The sequence below is a fragment of the Cyprinus carpio genome, chromosome B6 (genome assembly GCF_018340385.1).
Source record: "Cyprinus carpio isolate SPL01 chromosome B6, ASM1834038v1, whole genome shotgun sequence".
Lineage (NCBI taxonomy): Eukaryota > Metazoa > Chordata > Actinopteri > Cypriniformes > Cyprinidae > Cyprinus > Cyprinus carpio.
In genome coordinates, this window is record NC_056602.1 from 27,953,442 (window position 1) to 27,971,668 (window position 18,227).

An 18,227-nucleotide genomic window follows, 5' to 3' on the forward strand; every position below is an offset into this window, starting at 1 on the left:
TTTCAGCTTCTATTAGATTAGATTAGATTAGATTCAACTTTATTGTCACTGCACATGTAAGGTACAAGGCAACGAAATGCAGTTAGCATCTTCGCTTCATAAAAAGTACAGAATATACAAGGTTCTACAATATGTACAATAACTATACAGTTATGGACAAAATTTACAGATTTTAAATACTATCAGCATGATATGTAGATGTCATTTGAACATATTATACAGATGAAATATGTGAAGTGTATGTACACTTTAAGATGATGAACAATTTACACTATTGCCGTTAAAGTGCAATATTTCAGTGTGCAAATGGGTTATTCAGTGTTCCTGGATGAACAGACAGTAGTGCAAGTAATAGCAGGTTTTCTGTTTTTGCTGTTGTAAATAAATAAATAAAAAATCAGTCAGAAGTGATGAAGTGGGGGAGGAGTCTGTGTGTATGGTGTGGGGGGTGGCAGAGGGCAGAGTTCAGCAAGGAGAAAGCTGTAGGGAAAAAGCTGTTCCTGGATCTGCTGGTCCTTGTCCGGAGGCTCCAGCGCCTCCCGGAAGGCAGGAACATGGTCAGGGTGAGTTTCCTAAGAATGCTGCGAGCTAAGACAGCGTTCCTCTGGATGTCCTCAATAGCAGGAAGTGGTGTTCCTGTGATGCGTTGGGCAGTTTTCACCACCCTCTGCAGTCCTTTTCAGCACCGTGCAGTTCCCATACTGTGATGATCAGCTGGTCAATGATCGCACACCGGTAAAAGTTCACCCACTATGGCTGAAGACAGCTGGTCTTCTTCAGTGTTCTTGAGCATTTCTTGACCAGGCTGGAGGTGTTTGTGTTCCAGGACAGGTCCTCCGTGATGGTGGTTCCCAGGAACTTGATGGAGACACTCAAACAACAATTAATGTGGATGGGGTCATGCGTGCTTTCTTCCGAGCTTCCTGAATCCACAATGAGCTCCTTTGTTTTACTGGTGTTTTATTGTCAGCGCACATGTGGCCAGGTGCTGAACCTCCTCCCTGTAGGCAGTCTCATCGTTGTCACTGATGCCGGCCAATCACCGTGGTGTCGTCTGCAAACTTAATGATGGAGTTTGATCCATGCACAGGCTTGCAGTCGTGGGTGTAGAGGGAGTAGAGGAATGGGCTCAGCACACAGCCCTTACTACTAATGATCATTGATGATTAGTACATTAAAGTACATGGTACATGCATTTGACACATGCTTTTATCCAAAGAGACTTAAATTGCGTTCAAGTTACCCATTTACCTTTAATAAGTTCTTGTTTCTCCTGGGAATCAAACCCATGATCTTGTGTTTACTGGCACCATTCTGTACTGTTTGCGCTACAGGAAAACTATTAGATAAATATAGATCAAATAGTGTTTAAGTAAATAAATATAGACTGTTTATTTTAATACAAGTTCTAGCAGATAAATACTGCCCTCTAGCAGCTGGTAAGTGTAGGAGCTAGGATTTTACTGATGGTCTTCATCTCTACTCGTATTCAAGATGAAATTAGACTCTATTAAATATTGAGAAAATACAATCCCTTCTTTGTTTGAGTGTATGCAATTAAATCAATTATTAACACATAGAAATATGCAGCGAAACCAATGAAATAGTCACTTTGGTCTTATCAGCACAACCTGTTTTCCTGTAAAGACACACCTATATAAGTCAGGATGAATCATTTTATAAAGCAGAAAGGGTTCATACAAGAATACATTTTCTCCTCGGCTTTAGTCTCACCAAACATTTGTCCATTAAAAACATTCACATGAAATGATAAATCATGATATCAGCAAATTACACAATTTATTTACAGGATGATGTTGATGACACTTTTCACATGAAGTTCAACCCTTTCTGGCAATTTCATCACGGGGCTTTTAATTTGACGCATTTATTGGACACGCTGACAAATCACTTGGTATTTTATAAATATGTATCCATTCCTATAAATGTAACTTCATGTCAACATTAGGTTCTCTTATACACACTCGCATGTTTGCAGATGTTGATTGCGTTCACTCGTTTACTGTGCCGCATCAAACATTTTCTTCCTTCCTTCCATTCCAGACATGGCCTCCACATTTTTCCTCCAGTCACTAACCTCCACTGTCTTTTCCTACAACAAACACAAATGCAGAACAGAAATATGTCATAATACTGTACAGGTGTGAGTAACGTTTAACACTTTCATTTCAGCCACAATGGATGCCATTGACCCCCAGCACACCTTCTCGGTGTCTTCCTTCTTGACGGACTTGAGGTTTGCTCTCAGGTCCATGGACACCTTGTGTTTGGAGCCCAGCAGAGAGCGCAGGATGGCGTCAGCAGAGACTCGGACTCTCCTCAGAGTGGGTCGCTTGAATTTGCCTCTCAGGTCCAGGACTTTGATGTTCAGGTCCTTGATCTGCAACAGGTTTGTTTAAAAGTTTCATCATTCGCTAGTAGTTACTGAGCAATTTGGTTCCTGGATGAATAAGATGTAATCTTCTTATACAATACCACATTTCTACCTGATTAACATTACAGCATTATTTTGTATAATGAAAGATCCAAAACACAATAAAAATTGTCACAATAGTTTTTTTTTTAGCCAGCAAAGGCATTTGCAATGCTTCATTTTTATTATAATTTTTATTTTTATTATTATTATTATTATTAATTATTTTTTTCTTCAGTTTTTCATAAAATTTTCTGTTGTTGTTTATTTTCATATTTTTAAGCTAAATTTTTTTTTGTTGTGATTAATCTCAGAATGTTGGATTTATTTATTTTTTAATTCTACAGAGAAAATAAAAGGAGAAAAAAGCTTCTACAACCAAGGTTGAATCAGTAGGCACTCACTGTTGTGCTCTGTGATATATTACATCGCTTCTGATTTAGTAAATATGTTGGATAGTGTTTTTGGTTTTAGGATGTACTGACAAATTAATACTGGAAACGTGTAATTTTAAGTCTGGTTCAGGGAGTTGCTGTAATTGTGAATGGTCAAAAAGACATTTCATTTTCCTACAGACGTGGTGTGTTGTTAAAGAGCTACACTGTTTCTTTACTTCTCTTGTGTTGTGAAGCACTTTAGCCTCGATATCGTAGCGCTCCTCGTCCACCACGTCAATTTTAGCGTGTAGTTCCTGACACAGCTCCTGATAGAGAAAACAAATATAGTGTTTACATTCCTGCAGCTGTTTCTGCTGATGGTGAAAGAGTATGAGTTTATATATACAGAACAATATTATTGTTTGTTTACAATATTCGTGGTTTTTAAATAGCACTTTTGGGTTTCCAAAAACATGGTTTTCCATGTTATAATTTTTGGTAATATCATGGTACTTTTTGTAAGGAATTTATTTATATTATTATCAGTAGTATGAGAGTGTTTTATGATGTGTTGTGGATGATGTACCTGAAGCTCAGCGAAAGACATGCCACTCGTCTGTAGCGGAGGAGCTTTCTCAGCCAGATATCTGTCCTTCTCTGCCTCTTTATCTACCAGCTCCTGCTCTAACTCATCCTTTGCTTTAGCTACCATAAGACTCTGATGAACACACAGGCATGCACACTTTAACATCTAATATATGCTAGAAATAAATCAATATAATAAGCTTTTTAATGCACTTTCTTTATTCTTTATTTGTTATGCTTGCTAAATATTTAATTTACACATTTTATTTATTTACATATTTTTTTTTACACATTTGTAAAGTGTGTGTGTGTGTGTGTGGGGGGGGGGGGTTAATAAAGCATTATTAAAAATTTTTGAGCAAACCCCCACCCCCCAAAACACTCTACAAATGTGCAATTTTGTACAGGAAACACTACCTATGTTATTTTAAGAAAATTATTAAAATTTTTGCAGATGCAGTTGTACCTTAAGCATCAGCTTGCGAGATGCAGAGATCTTGGACTTTTTCTGTCAAATTTAAAATAAGCATTGGTTATACAGAGCAAACATTATTTATGCAGTCATATACTATCATTCTCACATCAAAATATGATTTGTTACGGTTTCAGTTTAGAATATTGTTTTTAAAAGAATAAAAACACACAATTAGATCATAAAATATGATTCTTATTAATAACAAAGCTTATAGTTTTAAGGCATACAATGATGTCCAAAGGTCTAAGACCACAAGAAAATGCTATTATTTAGCATTCCTCAAATTAATAATTTTTTTAATAATATTATAGTGATTTTGATAATAAAGTAATTGGATTGAAAAGAATTTGATACACTGTAAATAAACTTTCAACGTTACAAATAAATTAAAGATTATTAGAGTGTAATAATAATATAATTATTAATGAAAATTTAATTATTTGTCTAATTTAAGTATGTTTTACCATTTCAGTCTTTCTACTTAAAAATGTCATGTCAAATTCAAAGTGTGACTGCATTTCTTTATTTTCTATATATTATTTGTTAAATTCACTAGCAGTTTTTGAGTGAAAGTTTGAAATCCTACACAATTGCTGTTGTTGTTGTTGCAGTTTTTGTACCTCTTTTTAATTACTTAAGATGACATGAACAAAACCTGATTGTCCGAGTTATTTGGCATAAATTGAGAAGCAAGAAGCAAAACATTAATTATTTTTTAACAAATTAATTTTCTTTCTCAGAGTTTCACTGTGGTCCCAGATTTTTGCGCTCCATTGTATTCACAGACTCCTAATCAGCCTTCATTATTTCTGAGGCCTTGAGTAAAGACAACACAGCCGGTAAATCCAAGAATAGAGCACATTTGTCAAGAGAGCCGTAAGACGTCTAAGATGACGAACAACAGAAAGCAGAGACACAATATACTCACTCGGGCATCTTTACAATGGTGATTCAACCTAGGAGATAAAAATAAAGGCATTTGTTTCCAAAGGGCAGGACCATTGGGAGGATCTTCAAGGGGCTCAAGTATCAGACAGCTTTTCCAGATTCAGACGTGCTAATCAGATGCCATTATACCTCTGTTTACTCTAACAGCAGTACTCTCACGTATTTGACTCTTGAAATCATTGCAGTAATGATATGTCGACCACTCAGGTGTTGCTTTTTAAAATAAATGAACTGCTGCTAATTGATTGATTTGGCGTCTGCTCTGCATCTGTTAAACACTTCAAAGTCCTGACAGCGGCTGCACACACACAGATGAAGTGGACCCATAGGAAAAAAGGTGTTGGCAGAAGCCTATCATGGCGCTGTGGTTTTGGCATGGTAACTATGCCGCACAGATAACAATCCCAGCTTTCTCCAGCCCATATCCACTTGCAATGTACCATAAATAGACCCGCACCAGAGCTTCAGAGGCTTTAACCCAGCCCAAGTTTCCGCTTGATGATGTTAAACCGGTCTAGAGCACTTACAAAAACAAATATGGTAAATTACGCAATAAAATGGAAGCGCATATCATCATAAATCTGTAACTAGATAGGTTTATTTATAACTGAACGTCAAAGGTGGTTTCCAAAGTAATGTTTTTGTGATGTTTTGGGTTTCTGCAATATAAATTGATGTTTTATGCAGCTCCGTACTGGAAGGCCAAAAGTAAAAGTTTGAATCAGCTAGATAATGGGGTTCTTTTTTAATTAAATGATCTGAGAGATATAATCAAAGTGATTTGAGCGACGGAGAAAGATTATAAATCATAAAGCAGTTTTGTAAATAAAATTAATTAATTAAAGGAAAGAGTAATATTCACCACATGTATTGACATCTCTCTTTATAAGTTGAGCAATATGGGTTTTTCCAATGACAGTTCCTTGAACTATTACATTTAATGACAGTAATATTGAACATTTGGTGACACATTTGGCCATATTAACAGATATTCAGAAGGAAATGTCCATGCAGTATTCAGATTTTGTATTTTTATTTTTTTATTTAGAAATGGAAAAAAAAATGCAATGCAGGCTAACTTTTCTTAACATGGAAGCAAACTGAATGAACTTACCTTGCGGTGCTCAGATGGGCAGAGAAGTGATGCTCTAGAACAATGCCTCTCTTTTTTAAGACACCCTCTTATTGTTCATCCTCGGCCTGTTACTGGATGATATTATTAGCACACACACACACACACACACACACACACACACACACACACACACACACACACATAAAGCTTTTATCCAGCACTTGTGGAGGGCTGTTGTTGATAGGCCTTATCAGCCCGTTAGACAGCTGTGGACTGTGGTTCCTCATGATGCTTCGGCCTGTCTCACAACCTAATTTAGCTTACTAGAAGATAAAACTGTTTCATTTAAAGAAATTTCCATGGATCTTTTTAACATGCCCACATTGAGGTATCTTAATATCTCTACTGTTTCTCTGAGTCAGCACTGAGAGCAAATCTTCTCCTGAGAAAAAGCCTCTAGTAATTCATGGGTTTTGGAAGAGATCTCAACAAAGTCTTCCAATTTGCTTTAGGGATCAGCTTTACTTCATGTGTATCAGTTGAATTCATAAGTTCCTTAAAAAAACATTAAGTTTCTCAGACGTTACTCTTTGGAAAAAGCCTCTACACTGTACAAATAATTTGTAAATAAAAAAAGTTAATTGGGCTGTGTTTTACATTATGATTTCAGTATTTTTTCTACATTAAAAGTTTCATGTTTTACTTCAGCGTGTTACCTTCACTGAAAAATTTAGGGTAATGATTCACATCTATATTTTTTTACTTAAAAATAAAATTAATAACTTTGTTGGATGAATGAAACATTTTTTTCAGTGTGCTATTTATTTATTGTCTGTAAAATTTAAATTATTAGCAAGTGAAAATTGTTACAAAGTAAATTCTACACAGTTTTCACTCAGAAATGAGTACTTTTCATAAATAATTACAAATAAATTACAAGTAACACACTTTATTAAACATTAAATTCTGAGATAAAAGACAGAAATAGTATTTCTTGTAAAACATGCTTCAATAATCTTTTTTCTTCCTTTTGAAAACATTTTTTTTACAGTGTATAGCTCCAAATTTACTGTGTGATAAATTTTGATCTCATTTGTAAAAGGAAGTTGACATTTAAATGAAGCATAACTGAGAAATAAATGAAGTATCATGAGGTATAAAAGAGAAATCTTTGCGCATTAAAATCTTCCTTGGGTTTCTCAGAAGATGAACATTATACTTCATAATCTATCGAATAGTTGACTTTAGGGATAAACTTTACTTCGTGGGTATCAGTTTTGCCTTGTTTTATAATCATTTTTGCATTTATATAATAATTTTAAACACATTAAATCTGCTGCTTCTGGGACATTTCTCCTGAGAAAAAGCCCTGAATGTTTTGGAAGAGATCTCAACGATGTCTCAAACTGGCCAAGAATCCAAAGTCTGCAATCAAATGCCAGATATTTGAAACATATCTCATTAAATTCTCCTAAAATCAAATTATCTGCTTTCTATATTGCTTTTATAGCCACAGACGTATTGTATGATAACTACTGTTTTAGAATTTTAGAAGAAACATCTGAAATTTTATGAAAATAAATTGAGAATTAAATGAAGTCTTAAGCTATAAAAGAGCAACATCTCACAAACAAGTCTGTTTTATCAGTAACAATTTGCTTAAGGGATGGGTTTTGCCTTGTATCATCATTTTTGAGATTAGATTTTTTTAGATTATTATTTTTCTTTTTTTGTATTATTCTGTCACATTGATTTGCTGTATCAGTGGAACCATGCTCTGTGTTTGACCCTGCATCTGATTAAAATATTAACTGTAGACAGCAATAATCTCTGTGAGAGATTATGAAGGGAATGCAAAGTTGCCCATAGGTTGGCATAGCTAAACATAGAGCAGTTAGACAGCTGTTAACGCCACTCTGGTGTTTGTGAGATACTAAAAGCTATTTTGATGTCTCGAGATAAATGCATGCATGCAATGCTTTTATCTGTGCTTAGGTTTTGCTGGCTTTCTCCAGGTGTTCTTTGCAGTTATACAACATCCTTCCAGGTATCACAGTCAGAGAGATTACCCGCTTTATCAGGCCTGGTTGAAGTCTTAAAGCTGTACTTTCAAAATAGAGTGTCTTGCCACATAGATTTCCATTATAAGTGATAAAATATTCACTGAATTTGCATTCTTGCTTGTTTTTGTCTCTGTAACCATGTTACCAAACTCTCTCTGGTTGCAGAAAGCATTCGAACAATGCCATTTCTTGACTGTATTATATTTGTGTGGGTGTGTCGATGTGTATTTTGGCATTGCTTTCCCTTAACTGCATGTCGACTCGAGCATCATTTCCAGGACCTGCTTTCTGAGAGACATATAATATAAGATCTTCCATCATGCAGGTATTGTAATATGACTCAGATGCTGTTATTGTGTCAAAAGGGCTTCCCACATGGCTAGCTGTAGAGAGCTCTAGAAGGGTCAGTCTGCGGGTAACACCTGTCCTGTTTACTCTCATGATGGGCTCTGCTGGATTTGGTTCTTGGCTGATGTGGAAACCCAGGATTATAGATGATGCATGTCGGTCATGATCGGACCGTATTTAGAGCTGCTGTTGATATTGAATGTTGGTATTTAATATGTGCTCGTGTTATTTTTTGCCTATAGAGAATTTTTTTTTGTCATGGCTTTTATGTGTGTTGAAGACCTGGGCTAGTTGTCACACTTTTTCCAGGGTGGGTTTATTTATCAGTCAGTTTTTGTATATGCAAAAAACCTTAAAGTATTGGCTACAGAAATTATTGATCATTTCCATTTAACGGTGACCAGCAAAAAAAAAAAAAAACACTGATACTGTTTGATTACCTTTTGATGGTGAGGCATGTTGTCACATTATATGGGGTATAAGATATTGATGTTGATTTAAGAATACCTTTTTAGAAATATGAAAAAATAAACATATGTATTTTGTATGTATTATAGGCTCTTTATAAATGACCTTTTAGCAGATTTTCTGCTAAACGTACATAAGTAATGTTTATTAATTTTCAAATAATGTAGTTATTTGTATAAAAGTATAAAATGTACAATAGAAATGTATCAAATATTATGTGTAATATTTATAATATATTTGTATAAAATGTACAATAGATATGTATATATTTTTATTTTAAAGGACAAGAAAATATATCAGTTTTGCACCTGAAGAAATGTGACTTTTTTTTTTAAAAATCACATCTTTACGTGTGTGAAGTAGTTTCAGTGTGTTATGATTTGCGTTTGATAGAATCATTCTTCTGTTAAAAATTCAGACGTCCAGACAGCCAATTATCACCTGCTTTTTATAAACTGTTGAGCACTTGTAAAAACACAGGCCAGACTCATGCTAGTCTTTCTGTGTGTAGAGAGTGGTGGTAGTTTTATACTTCCTCAGTGAGAAATAATGGTTGCATTTAATGTTCAATTAAGCTCAATTCATTTAAACATGTCTCTTTGACTCATTATTAAATCAAACTTCCAAAAGTTGACATTTTTTACATTAAATAATATGTGACCCTGGAACACAAAACCAGTCTTAAGTCGCTGGGGTATATTTGTAGCACTAGCCAAAAATACATTGTATGGGTCAAAATGATTGATTTTTCTTTTATGCCAAAATCATTACCATATTAAGTAAAGATCATGTTCCATGAAGATATTTTTAAATTTCATTAAAACTTCATTTTTGATTACTAAAATGCATTGCTAAGAACTTCATTTGGACAACTCTAAAGGCGATTTTCTCAATATTTAGATTTTTTTGCACCCTCAGATTCCAGAAATTCAAATAGTTGTATCTCAGCCAAATATTGTCCGATCCTAACAAACCATACATTAATGGAAAGCTTATTTATCCAGCTTTTCAGAATTCCAGGGTCACATACAGGTGCTGGTCATATAATTAGAATATCATCAAAAAGTTGATTTATTTCACTAATTCCATTCAAAAAGTGAAACTTGTATATTATATTCATTCATTACACACAGACTGGTACATTATATTTAATTTTGATGATTATAACTGACAACTAAGGAAAATCCCAAATTCAGTATCTCAGAAAATTTGAATATTACTTAAGTCCAATACAAAGAAAGGATTTTTAGAAATCTTGGCCAACTGAAAAGTATGAACATGAAAAGTATGAGCATGTACAGCACTCAATACTTAGTTGGGGCTCCTTTTGCCTGAATTACTGCAGCAATGTGGCGTGGCATGGATTTGATCAGTCTGAGGCACTGCTCAGGTGTTATGAGAGCCCAGGTTGCTCTGATAGTGGCCTTCAGCTCTTCTGCATTCTTGGGTCTGGCATATCTTCCTCTTCACAATACCCCATAGATTTTCTATGGGGTTAGGGTCAGGCGAGTTTGCTGGCTAATTAAGAACAGGGATACCATGGTCCTGTTGGAAAATGAAATCTGCATCTCCATAAAGTTGGTCAGCAGCGGGAAGCATGAAGTGTCTAAAACTTCCTGGAATACGGCTGTGTTGACCTTGGACCTCAGAAAACACAGTGGACCAACACCAGCAGATGACATGGCACCCCAAACCATCACTGACTGTGGTAACTTTACACTGGACCTCAAGCAACGTGGATTGTGTGCCTCTCCTCTCTTCCTCCAGACTCGACTAGGACCCTGATTTCCAAAGGAAATGCAAAATTTACTTTCATCAGAGAACATAACTTTGGACCACTCAGCAGCAGTCCAGTCCTTTTTGTCTTTAGCCCAGGCGAGACGCTTCTGACACTGTCTGTTGTTCAAGAGTTGCTTGATACAAGGAATGCGACAGCTGAAACCCATGTCTTGCATACGTCTATGCGTTGTGATTCTTGAAGCACTGACTCCAGCTGCAGTCCAGTCTTTGTGAATCTCCCCCACATTTTTGAATTGGTTTTGTTTCACAATCCTCTCCAGGGTGCGGTTATCCCTATTGCTTGTACACTATTTTCTACCACATCTTTTCCTTCCCTTCGCCTCTCTATTAATGTGCTTGGACACAGAGCTCTATGAACAGCCAGCCTCTTTTGCAATGACCTTTTGTGTCTTGCCCTCCTTGTGCAAGGTGTCAATGATCGTCTTTTGGACAACTGTCAAGTCAGCAGTCTTCCCCATGATTGTGTAGCCTACAGAACTAGACTGAGAGACCATTTAAAGGCCTTTGCAGGTGTTTTGAGTTAATTAGCTGATTAGAGTGTGGCACCAGGTGTCTTCAATATTAAACCTATTCACAATATTCAATAGAGATACTGAATTTGGGATTTTCCTTAGTTGTCAGTTATAAACATCAAAATTCAAATAAATAAACATTTGAAATATATCAGTCTGTGTTTAATGAATGAATATAATATACAAGTTTCACTTTTTGTATGGAATTAGTGAAATAAATCAACTTTTTGATGATATTCTAATTATATCACCAGCACCTGTATATGAATGTAGTATTAAATGCTCAAAGATTATAAACTCACTAAATTAAACATGCTACATACAGTAGTGAGGTAATGTGACCTTGACTCAAAAACATACTTCTATTTGAAATGTTAATTGCTATGTGATGTGTATTTCTGCATATTGTATTGATTCACTTGGCATAAACTTGAATTCTTAGCATAGCTTGTGTTTTTGCTTCTGGCAGATATTTCATTGATGATGGTGGGAATAGCCTTCTGTTTTCTCCAGCAGCTGCTCTGAGACCAGTTTTGTTTATTTGTTTTCATTGTTTAATTCTGAGTTTGTTAGTCTTTAGTCTTTAGATGAAAGCGTTACGCTCTCTGTGATGGTGTGAGTCTGTCTGTGGTCTCATTAGATCAGGCCTGTGACAGGCTCAGAGACATAAACACGCTTTGTTCTCATCATGTGTGTGTGATGTCATGGACAAAACAAGCCAGTCATCTGAGAGTGCATTCAATGCCGCTTTCAAACCGTGTCTGTTTAAAAACATTTCTTTGAGTCGTATTTGTTCAAATTATAATTGCATTCTTGCATTGTAAGTTATCATAGCATAATCCAGAAAATACTCAAATAAAAAATACTAAATCCCAGTACACGTAAAAGTAACCCAGTTTTATTATTGCAAAAATGTCAGTTGATAATAATATTTGGATTTCACAATAAAACTGTTTATTGAATTTAGTATAAACCGAACACCAAATTAGGCACTCATATGTGTGTGTATAACATTTATCAAACATGTTTCTCATGAAAGTGACCAGTCTGTCCTTCTGGGTTCACCGACGTCAGCTGTATTTCTACTGAGCGTGAGCCAGAGCACCAGCTCCCTGACCAAAGCCAAAGCCCTTCGGTCCAAAGTTTTTAGCATAGCACCCTAAATAAATAGAAATAATAATAAAATAAATTATGTTTTTTTAACTACCAATATATATATATATATATATATATATATATATATATATATATATATATATATTATATATATATATATATATTTATATACACCAATAATGTTATTATATAACATAATAAAAATGTATTATATATGTTAATGATAAATTATTTTTTATAATATACTAACATTTTATACATTTAAAAAATTGTATGAATATTAAGCATAATATTAAATATAAATAATAAAATAAATAGTGTTATTATAAATATAAATACAGATTAAATAAATAACAGTATTCGTAAATATTCTGTTATAATAGAAATTATATTAAAAATATAAATATTAAATATAATATTAAATTTTTATGATATTAAAATGTTATTATGAATATAAATTATATAGAGACATTAAATAAATATTATTATCAACATAAGTTTAAATATTCTGTTAATATAGAAATGTTATTAGATATATTATTATATAAATATTATAAATATCATATATACAGTAATATTATAATATTAAAATAATGTTATTCTAAATCTAAATGATCTAAATATAAATACACATTAAATTAATTTAATATTTTATTAATATAGATGTAAATGTTCTTTATTGTTTATATTTCTGCCTATTTCTGAACAAATCCTGAATATCTTAATATTGAACAAACATACACACCTGTATGCATGATATTTGATACTGACCTTTACAGTAAATCTCTCCGTCTTTATCTGCTAGAGTTGTGGACTCCAGGCTCTTTCCACACTTTGCACATCTGAAGCAGCTCTTATGCCAAGACTAAAGGAGATGAAAAGTGATGCCCCGAAATGTCATTTGTCACGGTTATTTAGTTTATTTTTATTGTAATGGCATGCTCTTTGGCAGTATATAAAACATCAGACGTGTTGGGATTGGAAATTATTTGTCAGTTTGCAGCATTACTTGGCTTTCATATGACGGCAGGTGAGGACACGTTGGTATTATGTTTGCATTGCATTGTTTTTAGTAGTCGATAATGAGACTATTTGGCAACCAAGCCAAAACAATCAGTTAAATTAATACATAGTAGGGTTAACCAGTTTGGTAAGGCAATAAGCCCGGGGCAAAGTTCACAAGTCTAGTCAAGAAAAACAAACTTACGTTCCCCCCTCCAACCACCTTCTCTGCCGCATACACGGCGCTTCCACAGCGAGGGCAAACGTCCGAACCACCGAGCTTCTGCGCAAACTTTGATGGGTTGGGGTTGTTGGTTGCACGATGAGATGTTTGTCTGTGTGACAAAAGCAAACCGGCTACTTTAATGCACACTGGTAAAGACACAATGCAAATGAAAACATCCTACTAACCCGGACGGTTTGATTCCCAGAGCTTCGCCCGTGTCCATGCTGAGGGTTCCCGCTCCTCCACCGAAGCCATAGCCTTTTGGGCCGTATTTCTTGCCATAGCAGGACTTGCAGTAGATCTCATCCTGATGCACAGCGACTGTTGTGCTGTCCAGATTCTTTCTGCACACCACTGCAGTCAACACAGATGCACATGCATAATCAATACACTGCTATGCATTAGACAGTTTGCTTTGTAGATAATGTTTTCAATTCTTGCTTTTTCATATATTACAGATGTCTAATTATCACAGAAATCTAATTCTCCCTGATCTTTAGACACAAGAGGTCATTCCCATACACAAATGTCATTTATGTAGATAACATATTAAATTTCCTTAAATGAAATATGAAGTAAAAACATATATGAAATCTACTAACTGGAATAATTTCATGTATTAACATAAATTTTTATCCCATAAATATAGGTATGTTTATTTATGTGTAATACATTTTTGGACGTTTATGTCATATACATGAAAACATGTCAATACAGGTGGATGTTATGCAAATCTAAAAGTATTAAAATAATAAATAAAAAGATTTAAAAATTATTACAAGAAAATTAACATACAGATTGCAACATACAGTACAAGTTGCATATAGAATAAGATATATATTGTTGACATGCAGGGTTGCTACATATAATGCCATATATGTACATATACAGATGTGGACTTTATATAAACTTATATTTCCATCTAAATAGAGAATGTACATATGTGAATATTTATATCACTTTATAAGGAACATGACACTCTTGATTTACGGCAATGTGTGTTATGTAGCCTAATACTTTTTCATATGTGTTGTACCATAAAAAATTTCTTTGTTCATTCAAGCAGCTTTTATTGAAACCAAACTATCAAAATGACTCATTTGTACTTGCAGTGGCTGTTTATTTTCAGCTGTGAATGTCTCAGTGAAGCAAGTCAAGTCAAATACACTATTGTTTCAAAGCAGCTTTACAAAGAATCGTGATGTTAATGTTCATAATGTTTTAGTATCTTGTTACTTGATAGTTGTATTTAGCAGATTAGAGCTGGGTGATAATATAGTTTACATTTTTCAACTATACAAACAATTGAGCAGATGAGATTTGCTATACAGTATCACCTTATGCGAGTATACTGTACATACAAACACATCCAACTTTATATAAAGAGCTGGGTTTTAAAAGAGTGACATTTTGCACACGCACACACAAAAAAACAAAATTTCCTATATAGTATACTTCTTTGCATTAGTGTGCTAATATGTTTGCAGGTAAAGTAAGATGTACTGTATATCCAGATTTTAATATTTCAGGACTTCATGGTTAGTTAATCTCAGCAACTGTAAAATGGCCTTTTATTTCTGCATTATCACAGTTTTTAATGTAAATATCTTACTAATATTGTATTTGCAGTACAGGAAACATTATAAAATTAGAAATGCAGTTCATGACTCCTGAAAATCAATAACTGATTATACAAGCTATAAAACGGATGTGTACATCTCAGTTTGGTCGTGTCATAAGTAACAGGGAATTTGAGGAGAAATGTTTGAGTCCATATTGAGATATCTGAATTTTGAGGCAAACATTTGTGTCTCTGCTAATCTGAGCACAGTTTGAGACTGTTGAGATCTTGTCTGAAACTCTAGTGGATGCAGCTGAGTACTTTTTCTCTGGAGAAGCATCTGGAAAAAAGTATTAAAAACACAACTTTAAACATATCCACTCTCCCGACTGTTTGGTGACATAATAACTTTGAGAATTTGGTGCATCATCAATGTAAGTGTGTCTGCAAGTGTCATCTACACATAAACATCCATTTGTTCCACAGATCTGCAGTCAGATGCAGATGATGTGCAGCCATAAAAGGCAGACGAATCCACCGGGATGTTCTTTGTGCAACACCTAATATGGACATGCTGTTAAACAGGAAAGATTTTCTTGCTGCTCAGTCTCATTTCCAAACTCACTTTTGTCATTAGTTCAGAAGCACAAACTACTGCTAATGATCTTTTTTATTTGAAACTACTGATATTGATCCTAAAACTGAAATCAAAATGTATGAAAAGACAATAAATATATTTAAGAAAAGCAAAAATGACAACACAACAATAAAATGGAAAATAAAAAAAAGCTAAATATTAATAAAAACGGGTATCTCGATAATAAAAGAACACTTTGTCATTCATTCATTAGCACAAAGTACTATTAATTATCGATGTGTACAATTCAGGGTGATTATAGTTAACTAAAACTAAAACCATACAAAAAAAATGTTACTTAAATAAAATAATAAAAGAAATAAAAGATACAAAACTTAAACTTATTATTTTTGATCTCATTTTCATTGTTTAACTTCCTGTAGTACAATAACTAAAACTGAAATAAAATCAATAAAAAAAAAACTAAATAGGTATATTTAAGAAGAAAAAGATGAACAAAAATGACTGAACTTTCAGAAAATTCTGTGTAAAATTGAAAAGAAATAGCCTATGAAAAAATTTAAAAATAAAAACTAATTCAAAATAATAATTAAAACTATAATACTAGATATATACTGATACAGTTAAGCAAGCAATTTAATTCATGTAATAAATGTGATTTTGAAATGTGAAATAAATGAGATCTGCTGGTAGTATTTGTGGAGATTTGTGCCCAAAGAAGAACAAACTATATAAAAAAAAAATAAGAATTTGTTCTGGGCTGGCATCATGCTTTCACATTCACAGCTGACAGTTTTGTCCAAAAACAATATATTTTCCATGCTATATATGACCATCTGCATAAATAATTTTCCATTTTCCGGTTAACACCCTCTCTCTGCAGGACTAACCCTCACCACCCATTTCCACACGGAGAATCTCACGCTCACATGCACATCCTTTCTGCTTAAAATACTCCATTAGAGCACTGGAGGTATCAGGTGAACGTGTGTATTGATATGTGTCTGTCTCTAATAGATTCCCCGCTTGATCTTGAACATCTGCTTCTATCTCTCACGTTAGTTCACATTTTGTGATGTGCATATTCTCGGGTGCTGTGAATACAGAGCATGTGTCTGGGTCAGCTGTGTGTGTGTGTGTGTGTGTGTGTGTGTGTGTGTGTGACTTACTGCACAGAAAGCAAGACTTGTGGAAGCTTTGTCCTTCACACTGAACCTCCTCTGCGAAATACACCGTCTTCTTACAGCAGCCACACTTGTTTCCTCCTCCCAGCGGCATCCTGACAGTGTTAATGCATGCAGACTTTAAAACATGCACAAATAACTTCACAAATGCATCATGCTTTTACTTATTGCATTAGCACAGTTTCAATTCAATTAATTTTATATGAAGATACATTTTGACTGGATAAAAGATCATTTGCCATTGTTTTTAAAATACAAACAAATGGCTGCATGCTGGTTTTTGTAAGTCATGGAAGAATATGCACATAATTATGGCTGATTTATGTTACATTGTAACAGTTTACAATTGGGTTTCGTTGGTTAACATTAGCTAACATGAACTACCAGTTAAAACAGTTGTTAATGTCAATTTCAGCATTCACAAATATATTTATTTTTTAAATCAAAAGTTGTATCTGGAAACATTAGTTAATGCACTGTGAGCTAACATGAACAAATATTAAATCAAAAGTTGTATCTGGAAACATTAGTTAATGCACTGTGAGCTAACATGAACTGTGAGCTAACATGAACAAATAAAAAAAGAATAGTATTTTTATTTTGTTAATTTATGTTTAGCTAATGTATTAACATTAACAAATGGGAGCTTGTTGTAAAGTGTTATATACTCTCTACAGACTCTGCATCTGATATCAAACCTGGATAATGGGTCAAGACACCAGCGTTTTGTCCTTTCCACTGTTATAAAAAAAAAAACATTAGTTTATGGAGAGTAATAGTAAAGCTCTTACCTGTAGTGATAGTTAGTCACTAGAAGAGAGAGTCTGGAGTGTTCCGCAGAGTCTGAGTCCTCAGATGAGTGCAGAGAGGATGAGAGACTGATGAAGAGATGGGGAGCTGGAGGGAAAACAGATGCAGAACACAAGAGAGGGAGAGAGCGAGAGCGAGAGAGAGAGAGTCATATCTAACCCATCTGGCTCTTCTCAAATCACTTTTTGACAGTGATTTATGTCTATTATGTTATATATTGTTAGGTGGCCATAGCATGTTGATGATTTTTTCTATCTGTCTATCTATCTATCTATCTATCTATCTATCTATCTATCTATCTATCTATCTATCTATCTATCTATCTATCTATCTATCTATCTATCTGTCTGTCTATCTATCTATCTATCTATCTATCTATCTATCTATCTATCTATCTATCTATTTATCATCAATTTACTATGGCCAACTAACAATTAGTAGTCAATGTACATCTCTTCTTTACATCTTTAACAGTTGATTTTCCAAACAAGCTAGAATCACCATGAATCAGTTTGTATTTACCATACAGTTTATGTCTATTATTTTCAGAACTGTAATGCTTTCAGGAAGACATGCAGTGTTGTAGTGACCCGTGAAACGCTTGTATGTGTGTTTTGACCTTAAACGGTGTTTGTTAGGAGGACT

At 34.2% G+C, this 18,227-nt stretch overlaps 2 protein-coding genes across 2 annotated transcripts; both read right to left on the reverse strand.

The window, feature by feature from the left end:
• Positions 1 to 1,658: 1,658 nt before the first annotated feature.
• LOC109052150 (troponin I, slow skeletal muscle-like) lies at positions 1,659 to 4,006 on the reverse strand. The gene is made up of 5 exons (XM_042726616.1): positions 3,863 to 4,006; positions 3,398 to 3,529; positions 3,048 to 3,137; positions 2,225 to 2,401; positions 1,659 to 2,113 (listed from the first exon to the last, which is right to left on the reverse strand). The coding sequence occupies exons 1-5, from the start codon at positions 3,869 to 3,871 to the stop codon at positions 2,021 to 2,023; spliced, it is 501 nt and encodes a 166-aa protein (XP_042582550.1). The 5' UTR covers positions 3,872 to 4,006; the 3' UTR covers positions 1,659 to 2,020.
• A 7,961-nt stretch (positions 4,007 to 11,967) lies between these two features.
• Positions 11,968 to 17,719, reverse strand: LOC109052176 (cysteine and glycine-rich protein 1-like). The gene is made up of 6 exons (XM_019069639.2): positions 17,564 to 17,719; positions 16,758 to 16,867; positions 13,615 to 13,783; positions 13,409 to 13,538; positions 12,973 to 13,066; positions 11,968 to 12,244 (listed from the first exon to the last, which is right to left on the reverse strand). Exons 2-6 carry the CDS (start codon positions 16,864 to 16,866, stop codon positions 12,168 to 12,170), a joined length of 579 nt encoding a protein of 192 aa, XP_018925184.1. The 5' UTR covers position 16,867; positions 17,564 to 17,719; the 3' UTR covers positions 11,968 to 12,167.
• Between the last annotated feature and the right edge of the window lie 508 nt (positions 17,720 to 18,227).